The sequence below is a fragment of the Bubalus bubalis genome, chromosome 6 (genome assembly GCF_019923935.1).
Source record: "Bubalus bubalis isolate 160015118507 breed Murrah chromosome 6, NDDB_SH_1, whole genome shotgun sequence".
Lineage (NCBI taxonomy): Eukaryota > Metazoa > Chordata > Mammalia > Artiodactyla > Bovidae > Bubalus > Bubalus bubalis.
The window spans coordinates 63,147,916-63,160,809 of record NC_059162.1 but is presented as its reverse complement, the minus strand read 5'-3'; the positions used below and the strand labels follow the sequence as shown (position 1 = coordinate 63,160,809).

The following is a 12,894-nucleotide window of genomic DNA, read 5'->3' as shown; positions in this document are numbered from 1 at the left end:
AAATGTGGACAGTGAAATGTGAGTTGTTTCAAATAAATTAGCTCTCTTGACCTGAAAATGTAGCATAATTATGAAGTAACAGAATTCATGACTAATAGTAAACAACAAGAAAGTGTAATAGGAAGTTAAAAGAATAAATTTCCCCAAGTGCTTTATATCCTTTATTTTATGTATTCAAGTATTAGAGCTAAAGATATCATTTCCCAAGTTAGGCTGCTCACTGAGCTCATATTGACCTCATCTTTGCGATTTGGCTGGAAGCGCTCCATTCTTATAACATCATGGCAGAGTATTGGCAACAGATTAGACTCAGCTACCTCAGGTACTCCCAGATTTGTACAAAAGCCATGAGAGATACACTGAAGACAGAATTCAAAGCAAATGCTGAGAAGACTTCTGGCAGCAGCATAAAAGTTGTAAAAGTCAAAAAGGAATAATCTGCCCTGACTTAACTTGAATGCTATGTTTTCAAAGTGAAGATGTGTAAGCACATGTTATGGCAGATTGAAAATTATCTCACTTCATGGAGAGAAAAATACCTGTCTTTTTCATAGATTGACATTGCCAGTAATTTGAAGTATGGCTCAAAAATACATCATTTCACAAGTGTTTAAATAAATGCATGATATAAGAAAACATAATAATAAGTGAAATTAAGACTTTGAGAAAGTATTCCTGTCTTTGATGTTGATCAAGCTTTGCAGTCATATCTGTTTTCTGAAGAACTTAGACTAAATGAACTAAGGGTTTGACAACTATTGTCTTTTAAAACATTACTTTTTTACTTTATGGAAGAAATCTAAGACTATAGTATATTTTTTGAAATATAAAGAAAAACACAGAAAAACTCCAAAATGGAAAAAAATTGTGTTTAATATTTTCTCTCAAAATTAGCCACAGCTAATATTTTGGTGTTTTTTCTAAGACAACATGTAAAAATGCATATTTTCAAATAAATGTAAACACACTTATGTTAACATTTGCCAATTTCCATCAGAGATAATTAGTATAAAAGAAAGATATATGTTATATACACTGCTGCTGCTGCTGCTAAGTCACTTCAGTCGTGTCAGACTCTGCACGACCCCATAGAGGGCAGCCCACCAGGCTCCCCCATCCCTGGGATTCTCCAGGCAAGAACACTGGAGTGGGTTGCCATTTCCTTCTCCAATAGATGAAAATGAAAAGTGAAAGTGAAGTCGCTCAGTCGTGTCCGACCCTCAGCGACCCCATGGACTGCAGCCCACCAAGCTCCTCCATCCATGGGATTTTCCAGGCAAGAGCACTGGAGTGGGGTGCCATTGCCTTCTCCCTGTTATATACACTACTATGTATAAAACAGATAACTAACGAGAACCTACTGTATAGCACAGCAATTCTACTCTAAGTTGTGTGATGATCTAAATAGGAAGGCAATCTAAAAAAAAGTGGATATATGTATACATATAAATGATTTACTTTGCTGCACCATGAAAATAACACATTTTAGAACAACTGTACTCCAATAAAAGTTAATTTAAAAAGAAGAAAGATGTATGTGTTTAGACCACATATTGATGAAGAAAGATGAGCATTAAAGAAAAAGAAAATAACCAAATGTTGCTTTCAAAAGCACATTCACCCTTAGGATTGTAAAATAGGTATTCAGCTTTTCTTGTAGTAATTAACAAGTCACTGAATTAGCTAATCTGGTTCTATTGTGTTTCCTATGTGCCTAACACTATACTTGATATTTAAATAAAGCAAAGGCATGGATTTTTCCCTGGAAGAATTTAGTGTTTAGCTGAAAAATATATAGCTTACCTTCACAAACAAAAATGTCTATCGACATAGAAGAGTATATATCTAAAATCAAAATAAGGTAATAGTCAAAATAATATTCAATCAACTAATATTCACTAGCTGAATATTTTATTTTCTTACAGAATTTTTTGACACACATGACATGCTTTAAGTGAGAGAAAATTCAGTGCTCTGTCTATATATCCTATTAGTATTGACTTTTTACATAAGATTTTAAAATGTATGCTTTGTATTGGTAGTATCATTTTTCCTAAAAATATGTTATGATTAATGTGTGTGTGTCTGTGTGCATGTTTGTAGCCACTTGTTAAATACTTCTTTCAGTCACTGATATCACTCTAAGCAAAGAATGAAATAAGATAATACTCATAACATCGAACATTATGCTTAATGCCTAGCTCTCTTCTATATGCTCTCCTATTTATCAGCCAATGTGACTTCACAACACCCCAGTGAGCTAAATACTATTGTTATCACCACTTTACTAATGAGGAGAAATGCGTCACAAAGAGATGGGGTGTTTTAGCCTAGCCTACCCTTAATCATGGACTTTCCAGGTGGGGCTAATGGTAAAGAACTTAGCTGTCAACACAGGAGACCTAGGTTCGATCCCTGGGTCAGGAAGATGCCCTGGAGGAGAGCATAACAACCCATTCCAGTGTTCTTGACTGAAAAATCCTATGGACAGAGGAGCCTGTCAGGCTACATTCCATAGACTCCCAAAGAGTCAGACACAACTGAAGCGACTTAGCACACATGCACCCACTCTTAGTCACTCAGATAGAAAGTGGCACTACATTTCACACCCTGGCTATTAGGCTCTAAACTTTGGGTCCTTAATGGCTGTACTCTGCTGCTTCATGTAGCTTCAGTCCATCAATTTCTGTTTTATTACATGAATGGATATTTTTAAATTATAATGGTTGAGTATACATATAATTGCAAATAATCACCATTACTTTCAATTTAAAATTCTTAATTTTTAGTCTAAATGTTCTCTGGGAACTTTTTTTCAGGCAACTTACATTTACCAAATTCATCTTACAATTATTCAACCAATTTACATTTCTAATTTTTCCATAAGATCCCGGAAACTTTTCTTAGATTTTAGCACCTCCTGTTATTTTCCAGTATTTATATAACCATGTTTTTCACCCTCAGGATTGTAAGATAGGTTATTTGTAATTCAGCTTTTATTGTAGTAATTAACAAGTCACTGAATTAGCTGATCTGGTTCTATTGTGTTTCTTAAAAGACTGCTATGTGCTTAACACTATACTTGATATTTAAATAAAGCAAAGGAATGGATTTTTCCCTGGAAGAATTTAGTGTTTAGTTGAAAAATATATAGCTTACCTTCACAAACAAAAAATGTCTATATCAGCATTCTTTCTATATCAACTTTTTTTCATGAAACACACAGTGATTTCACCAGGCTGAGCATTTCAATGAGTAAATATTGTGATTATACACAATTCCTAGTTCACTCACTAAAACTTTCACATCATTTAAGGTTATATAAAATAAAGCTCTCAAACATATTAGTGAATGAAGGCACTGTGAGTATAAAAATCAACTTGAATCTTTCCAAATAATGTTTTTCTTCTTCAAATATACCATTTTTAAGCCTTCCTGGTTTTTATTATTAATAATTACTGGCAACTATTGACATCTTGGTTTAGAATAATGCTCTTTGTCTCATACAATGTTTGAGGGCTTATATAGTTGTGTATGGGTTTATTGAGAAGATAAACTTTGAAGGATATATATCATTCATATTTGATTTTTTTTAATTTAAATTTATATAATTGCTTTACAATATTGTGTTGGTTTCTGCCATATATCCAACATGAATCAGCCATAGATATACATATGTCCCCTTCCTCTTGAACCTCCATCTCACCCCCAAACCCCATCCCACCCCCTCTACGTTGTCACAGAGCACCAGATTTGAAGCCCTTGACTCATACAGCAAATTTCTACTGGATATCTGTCAGGCGAGTTTCTGTAACTTCCCCGGTTCTGTTTCGCTGCAGCAAAAAATTTGAAGTGAAGGATAGACCACTGTTACAGCTCCATGTTACAGCTCAGTTTTACTTGGCAAGCAAAGGAAAATACATCCTCAAGGCACGAGGGCAGGCCAACACAAAAGACTCAAAGAAAATAGAAGACTGCGACTTAATTTTGGCTCCTCTATGTATTTTTCTCTCCTCCCCCCTGAGCTTGCCCTGTGTAAACTGGGCTGGCCAGGTCGTCTGTTTTTTTACCTGACGTGCTCACTGCAGTCCTCAGATCTTCCTTTGTTCTATTTTCTCGGACGATTACCTTTCTTTGTCTTTTAGCCACTGCCATTATGGGCTCCTTTTCTCTATTCTAACTACCTAACATATCTAATTTTACACATTATAATGTATATGTTTCAATGCTACTCTATCAATAGCACATTATATTTTAATGTTACTATGGTCTTTTACTTAAATAAGTCATTCTCCTTGAATTCTGTTTTTTGCCTAAACAATGTAAAAACAACTTTTTTCAATTTCACCAAGATCATCCACTTGAGTAGTTATATGGCTCTGTATTCAAAATTGTCTTGAGTTGAATTGAATTAGTATTTTACAGTTCTATCCACATAGCCTAGAAACACCCTTAACTCTGCTAATGAGACCACATATCTCATCAAAAAATGTTTTTCCAAGTACAAAATACCCAATATATATCCGATCCCTCTTTATTCCCTGTATCTTATCTATCAGCATCTCCAAAGAGTTTTACTCCCTATTGGCAAGCAATTGTCAACCATCAGGCAATTTTAAGATAGTTTCCACTAAGAAGCACTCATTTTTTAAAAAATCTCAACAGTTAAAAATTTGTATACCCTAATTACCCTGATGCTAAATAAATCATTTATTTCCTGTTATAGAGTAAGCATTTGAAATTATAAATTTCCAGAAAAATCACCTTTTCTAAAGAGATACAATGTTTTGCTGTAATAGTTTATTATTATAACAAATGGCAAGCACACATATTTTTATTTCTATATCAAATTTTTCTTTAGACATATTTAGAAATTTATGTCCAAAGACACATCTAGAAAACCAACCAGGTAAGGTCTAAAGACTTCCTCCTGCAGTAATTTAAAATCTGATTATGAAATATTTTATTGGCAGTTATATTAGTGTTCAAAGCAGTTGATTTGTGTTAATGGAATATTTTCTAATTGTAGAATTTTCAGTGGATTTCTTAAGGAATTGAAATTTAACAAATGCTACAGAAGGCAGTGTTGATTTTCATGCAGTATAGTCACCAGAGTCATTGACCAGTACTTGCTCTGCAGCCCAGGGCACTTTCCCAGAGTGGACTTCAGCTCATGTCCTTGTGTGAACTGCCCTGACCTGCCTACCCTTTTATGTTCTCTTTGTCCTCATTCAATGACAGTCACTGAATTTTTATTTCTTCCTACAGGGGCTCTGTGTTACATAATCCTCTTGCTCTCATTTGCAATCAGTTATACCCATCTGATTGCTGACTTATACCATACTATCCTCTTACTTTCAGTTGTGGTGTAAATACATTTTTAAACATTGATCAATTCTGACAACATATTTATTGTGGCTTTTGAACTAAGATATAACCTAAGGAATATACTGGTTCCTTAGACAGAGCTTTGTAGACAGTTACAGTTCACTCCATAAACGTATCCAAAGTCTAAATGCAATTTGAATGTCACTCATAGACCTATTTTCTGATAGCCTAATTAACTTTCTTTTTCACCCTAAGTTTTCACAGTTGAAATTTAATGAGCAGATGACAGATTATTTCATGGCTAATACTTCTATAAATTTGTAAACTTGTGATATAAAGATCTGGATTCTAATTTACTAGAAAATAAGCCTTTGATCTTGGTGCTATGCTGGGCAGGGCTCCAGTCTTAAAATTTATGTAAGCCTCTATAAATGATTTGAGGATAATAAAACACAATTTCACATTTTCACGAGAGTCATAGGAAACCAAAACGAACAAAAGGTTTCTATAATTCTTAATCATCTTCCTTATAAGATTATATCCAAAATCAATATTGTCTTTTCATTATTAATGCAGAATATATATTTTAAGAAATAATGAAATAGTGTAGCTTTATTCTTCAATAGGCCTAGTCTCTTTACTTTATGTTTTTATTGGCAATGGGTAACATAGTAGTTGCAGTTATCTCTGGGGCAGTTAGAAAGTATACCACAATTTTAAGCTAATGTTTTTTAATTCATTTCAATAAATAGTTTTTAAGTGTTTCTCATATACAATCTAGGTATAATATATTGCATAGAATAAAATGATGAAAAAATGACTCTCTTCTCTAGGACCTAACAATATTATGTGAGCTTTAGATCTGGATAACAAAGCAAAGTTAGGATACATGCTGTTGATATTTATAGCTAAATTTCACATTATTGATTTGAAATTAAACTTTTTATATGTCAATCATGATTATATGAAGATAATATCAACTGTGATGGTATCAGCATGACTTATGAAGTTAAATCCCTCATGATTACAAAAAGATAATATTTAATCTTCCTGAGAGGAGCAGGGATACTTTCATAAAGGAGAAATAATTTATAGTAGACATGGAAAAAGAATTTCCAGTTTTAGAGAGAATAGCAAGAACAAAAGGACTACAAGTAGGAAAATATAAGACATTTTATAAAATAAGCATTTTACTCTTACTAGAGATGATGCTACATGCAGTGAAGAAAAAGAGATTTTTATCATCATATTAAATAAGTATTATTCCCATTCTTGAATTTAAATTTGGAAACAAAAATTGGTATTTAATTCCATAGAAAAAAGAAATCTGATTAGATTTGACAAAGAACTTTGTTAGAGCTTGGTTAGAAACATAATTAGCCCAATAAACATGCTTTTCTAGAAAGAGGAAGTATAGATGCCCAGATTTTTCAAGAGATTATTTTAATGATCCAGAAGAGAATTAATGAAGGCTTGAACTACTCTGTTGTCAAAAGATTGGAAAGAATGGAATGGATTTTGTTTGCTTTTACAAATGGAAGAGACAGACTCTGAAGACAAGTTCCTAAATGCTGTGAGGATTTAAAGACAACTCTGAGGCACTTGTAATGTGTAGCTGAGATAATTTTGTTCACACTGCAGAACCAAGAAAGTTGGACAAGGAACAGGTTGTAAGATGGGCTGAATTTATCTGAAGGGCTGACAAGGCATCCAGGTAGAGAAAACTTTTGAAAATACAGATATGAAGCTCTAGAGAGAGATGAGAGCTAGAAATTAGATTCAGAAGTCATCTCAACAATGGTCCTGTTCAGTCTATATCAGTCTACTTACTATCAAGCCTAGATTCAGTATTCTATAAACTTTTTTCAGTCAAACACTTATTACAGTGTCCACACATTTTCCTCATGGCATTTTTAACTGCTATTTAAAATGGAAATTACACAGTCTCTCTTAGTTCTGTGAATATTGTAATACCTTTGTTTGTGATCTTAAAGTAGAGAAAATACAACCCCTTTCTTGAGATTCTGGGAGCTTCAGGGATTACATGATTCTTAGGAACATGTTCTCAGGCTTCTGTCCTCATCCCACTAGCATAAGGTAGCATGGTTCTGAGTAGACTATTTAATGTCTTTGTTACTTAATAAAATGTGAGTGGTAATATTTACCCCAGAAATGTGCACTATTATTAAATGAGACGATGAAAGCACTATTCAAGTGTAAGGGATGATATTTTATGTATGTTTTATTTATTTATTTTTGGCTGTGCTGGGTCTTCACTGCTGCACACAGGCTTTCTCTAGGCGCAGCGAGTGGAGGCTACTCCTTGTTGCAGCGCATGGGCTTCTCATTGTGGTGGCTTCTCACTGCAGAGCTCAGGCTCTAGATGCACAGGCTTCAGTAGCTGCAGCATGCAGGCCCTGCAGTGTGGGCTACAGTAGTTGTAGAGAGTGAGCTTAATTCTTCACGGCAAATGGAATCTTCCCAGACCATGGATTGAACCCATGGCCTCTGCATTGGCAGATGGATTCTTATCCACTCTACCAGCAGGGAAGTCCAGAGATGATTATTATGTTCTCCCTCCACCTCTATCTCGCATCCCCATGTGAAACATGCAGCCAACTGGATGGTGATTACAGTATATACCAGGTACCAGGCCTCACACAGGCTATATTTAGGGTTCAGTAGATTCAGGACATAGACATAAAGGGTAGGGAGGAGGCATGATGTTGTTAAGCTGTGAGACTTTGGGCAAAGGAACAGTCACTTGCACCTCAGTTTACTCCCTGATAACACAGAGATGATGCTAGAACCTCTTCATTAGGTGTTGTGACTCCTAAATGCTAAGAGTTATTAGCTATGCACAATTACAGTAATGGGTTCAACTTTTCAGTCTTGGAGTTGGATTTGCTAAATGTAGTATTTATTTTGGAGAAGGCAATGGCACCCCACTCTAGTACTCTTGCCTGGAAAATCCCATGGACGGAGGAGCCTGGTAGGCTGTAGTTCATGGGGTTGCGAAGAGTTAGATGCAACTGAGCGACTTCCCTTTCACTTTTCACTTTCATGCATTGGAGAAGGAAATGACAACCCACTCCAGTGTTCTTGCCTGGAGAATCCCAGGGATGGGGGAGCCTGGTGGGCTGCCCTCTATGGGGTCACACAGAGTCGGACATGACTGAAGCAACTTAGCAGCAGCAGCAGTATTTGCTTTCTTAAAAAATTAAAGTTAACATAGTTCTGCAGGCTTTAGGACAGCTATTGGCAAATTTCTTATCAGATCAAGGTAACAGTCACTTCTGGTTCTAAAATGAATTCAATTCAGAATTTTGAGTCAGTTGAAGTTTTCACACCTGCTCCCTTTTCAGTTCCTCATCTCTGGTGCTTAATTAGAGTCCAGGAATCAGATCAGGGGTGTCTGGTCCACAGGGCCACATGTTGTCATCTTTTATTGCTGCTCTCCACTGTTGTATAACATTTTAACTGTGTACCTGTCATTGTGCACTGGTATTTATTGCTGACACCCATGATCTCTGTAACTTAAAGGTAAGAAGTTCACATAGTGTGTCTTCATTACACTCCCCTCTATTGCTTGGCTGTTTTGCAATAGTAACAAATAATCCCCAAGTCACAATGACTTATAACAACAAAGAGTTATTTCTTGTTTAGGCTGCATATTTATTGAAGATCATAGCAGTTCCACTCAATGGTAGTCTTTGTTATAGGATACAATCTGCAGGAGTGGCTCCTATCAAGGACCTGGCCGATATTACTGTGGAGAGAGTGGAGCCACAAAATGGATCATAAAGATTTGCTAGAAAGCACTTACATTACTTCCATTCATATCTCATAGACCAGAGGAAGTCACATGGCCAAGTCTGACTTCAATGGTTGTGGAAGTATAACATTCTACCAAGGAGGAACAGAAAATATTTTTAAATAATGCAATCTACTCCAACTCCCAAGGCTTCTTTGGGGCCCCCAGGTCACTTTCTGGCTTAGCTGTTTCTCAGGCAGCCATGTGTACTTTTCACATGTATCTCAACAGCAAGGTGAGGTGATCAGGACACTGGGATTGCCCAGTTACATCTGCCTGGATTCACAGAGTGCAGACTTCCAACTCTGTGGGGAGATACACAACAATCTAATGTCAGATATTCAGACACTTTTAAAACTCTGTTTCTAGTACAATTCTGCACATAATAAACACTTGATAGACTTCCTCCTACCATTTGCAAGGCCTGAGGGAAGCATACACATGGAGGCTCCCATATTATGTCTAAATATTTAAGTTATGACATGCCATGAAACTACTACATAAAATTTGCCCTAGCTTTCTATCTTGACAAATAAATCTTTATTAAAACCATTCCGATGTGCCCTTTTTTTCACCTCCAGCTCTCTGCCACACTCAAGGAGACCTCACACCTATACACAAGGCTATTCCAGCCAACCCTTCCATGCTATATCCTCAGCATCTAGGCTGGAATTTACCAGCAGTCACTTGGTCTGCCTTTAGGGAGGCAGACTTGGGAAGAAGACTCATACAGGGTTTGGTAACAATCTCAGTGACATTCAGAGTCGAAATTTAGGGACCCTGCAACTTCTAGAATGATCTAGAAGGAAATATGTGAGCCATGGACGAGCACATACCTTTGGAGCCAAGACTCCTCACCTTTAGGGAAGAATGTAGACATATGAGGGTCAAAATGGGACCCTTTAAACAGATGGCATTCATGGGGACCCCTGTCCTACAGTCTCAAGGTGCTAAGTCAAATAAACTTTAGAGTGTATTATTATAAATTATATCTATATCAAAGTGTACTTTCACATATTTGTGTATGTCAGTAGTATAAGCTAATCATGAAAAGAGTCTAAGAGATCGTCTTCCAAGACTATCTGCTTGTTTCATTTTTGTTAAGCTGCAGGCACTGATTCCAGTAGAATCACACTCACCTGGCTTCTAAGCAAAACTGATCTAGTCAGAAAACATTTAAACAGCGCTTATCTATTTCATTCTTTTTAAAAATTTATTTACTTATTGAAGGATAATTGCTTTATAGAATGTGGTTGTTTTCTGCCAAATATCAACATGAATCAGCCATAGGTATATAGCTGCCCCCTCCCTCTTGAACAGGGTACCTTTTGGGAAATAATTTCCCAAAATTTCCTTGTAAGTAATTGTCTTCTTTAATACTTTTAATAGCACTACTTCTAAAACTGTGTGTTCTTTTAAGGCCTTTATATCTACTGCGTAAAGCAATACATATTTGCCTTTGCAAATAACAAAGATTCTGACTTTTGTCTAAGAACATGATACTAATTTATCAGCAGACTGTCTTCATCATTGCTATGGATCACAAGAGACTTGCCTGCCTTACTTGGCATGATCCCTGCTCTTTGAGAAAGGAGATGTACACAGTTTGCCAAGATTCAAGGGCTGTGCTGATGGCCAAAGAAGTTTTGCTCTAGGTGAAATTAAATGAGACTCCAGCTGTGGCCTCACTTGTACCCAAACTTCATGTTTCCTGCTTCCAACATAATCATTATATACAATTGGCTTAAATGAATCAGTGGCATTTATGATTAGGCTGGGAAGTCTTCCTTAGAAAAATAAAGAATAGAGATTCTTCACAAATGTGCATTATAATTCTGTGTGGATATAAGAATACCCTTCTTTTTTCAGTTGTCACCCACTACAAAGACAGTACTTTTAAAAATTGCCAATTTGTTTTATCTTATGTGTATTTTTTTTTTTATTCTCAAATGGGGAAAACATGAAACAGGAATTCCTGCATGTAACCAAGCTGAAACAAGAAAAACAATTACTTTTCCCTAATGAAATATTCTATTTCCTTAGTTTGCTGTTTATTAATTTCCCAACTTCATTTTATTCTGATCTAAATTTCAGTAGTTTTCCCTGAACACAACTTGAACAAAAGATGTTTAGATTAATTTTTTTTTTAATTATTGTGTATCTATGGTGTGAGAGGCACTTTCCTATGAGCTGGATAATGATAAAAGACCACCGAGATTTGTACTGTCATGGAACTTTCATTTTGGACATGGAGTGAGGACAGATTAGAAGAGGAAAAATAAATAATTTAAAATAGTGATAATTATGACCCCTCAAAATGTTACTGGGACAGAGAATGATTGGGGGGTATAATGTGTGGTGTACTCTCTTTGATAAGAGATAACATCTGAGCTGAAAACTTCTTTATGAAAAAGATGAAACAATGCCTGTGAACATTTGGAGGAAAACTCAGCTACAAGTAACCTTCAAAGACAACAGTCCAAAAAAAGGACCAGTTTGGTGTGTTTCAGGATTGGAAAAAAAGTCATTGTACTGGGAGATTAATGAACAAATAAAAGAGTAATAGGAAATGAAGAAGGCTCAATACCCAGGAGTCAAATTAATTACAGTATCCCAGAGCATTGTAAGGTACCTTCTATTTTACTTTTAGGAGAGAGTCACTAGAGGATTTTCAGCTAAAAAGTAATGTGGTATTGGGTCACCGTAGGGCTTCCTTGATAGCCCAGGTGGTAAACAAGCTGCCTGCAATTCGGGAGACCCAGGTTCAGTCCCTGGCTCACAAAGATCCCCTGGAGAAGGGAAAGGCTACCCACTCCAGTATTCTTGCCTGGAGAATTCCATGGAGAAAGGAGTCTGGCGGGCTACAGTCCATGGGATCTCAAAGAGTTGGGTATGACTCAGTGACTAACACACAACGCAGTAGTGGATGATAGGGCGGCAAAGAGTGAATGCACAGAATCAATTAAGACAGAATAATAATTTGCAGCCTGGATCCCTTTCTGATTTTAGACCTTTCCATACAGAAAGAAAATATGACAGCATCTAAACTCTGGTTGTTCATTTTTCTTTTTGGCCTTTCACAGTTTGTATCCCCATTATTTCTTGGTCTCTCTTCTCCTTTATCTAAGATATGAAGTCACTGACACTTCCTGCAAGCATTCAGAGCTGCACCTCTGATCCCCTTTGTAGAGGAATGTGCAGTATGTTCCTCTGGTAAAAATACCATGATGTGTAGTTGTTGCATATAGAGTGACCAGACCCTGATATCCAGATAAATGAGAGCAGTATTTATAGAAGCCACTCATTATTTTTCAAAATTGCTAAATATTCATAAGCATATCTATGATCCCATAATTTCAGATAATAGGCAGATATATTTTGTTTTTGCCTCTTTCTGGCTTAGTTATTTTAAGTTCTTAACAGGTAAGTGATGAGAAAAACAGCTTTGTGAACATAGAAATTTTTTCAAGCTATGAAAAAGCAAAAAAAATCTATTTTTTTCTGATTCCACCCCCCCTCCCCCAACTCCCAAGTTATTGGATGCTGGCAGCTGAGCACATTAAGAGGATTAGAAACATGCATGGTCTTCTACTTAGTTTTCTGTCCTTATCATACATGTCCAGTCTAATTTCTGGAACATCACTTCTGTTGTCAGTTATTAATCTTTCTGAGGTGGAACACTTAGTGGTTTTGGTTCAGTCAATAACTTCTCTGGTATGAAAATGCTCTCTAAATGCAGTGACTCGTGTGTG

General features: G+C 36.1%; 1 protein-coding gene across 1 annotated transcript; it reads left to right on the top strand.

Moving 5' to 3' along the window:
* Positions 1–281: 281 nt before the first annotated feature.
* LOC102394151 (ATP synthase subunit epsilon, mitochondrial-like) lies at positions 282–437 on the top strand. Its single transcript, XM_006080631.4, has one exon. It carries the CDS (start codon positions 282–284, stop codon positions 435–437), a length of 156 nt encoding a protein of 51 aa, XP_006080693.3.
* Positions 438–12,894: the final 12,457 nt, after the last annotated feature.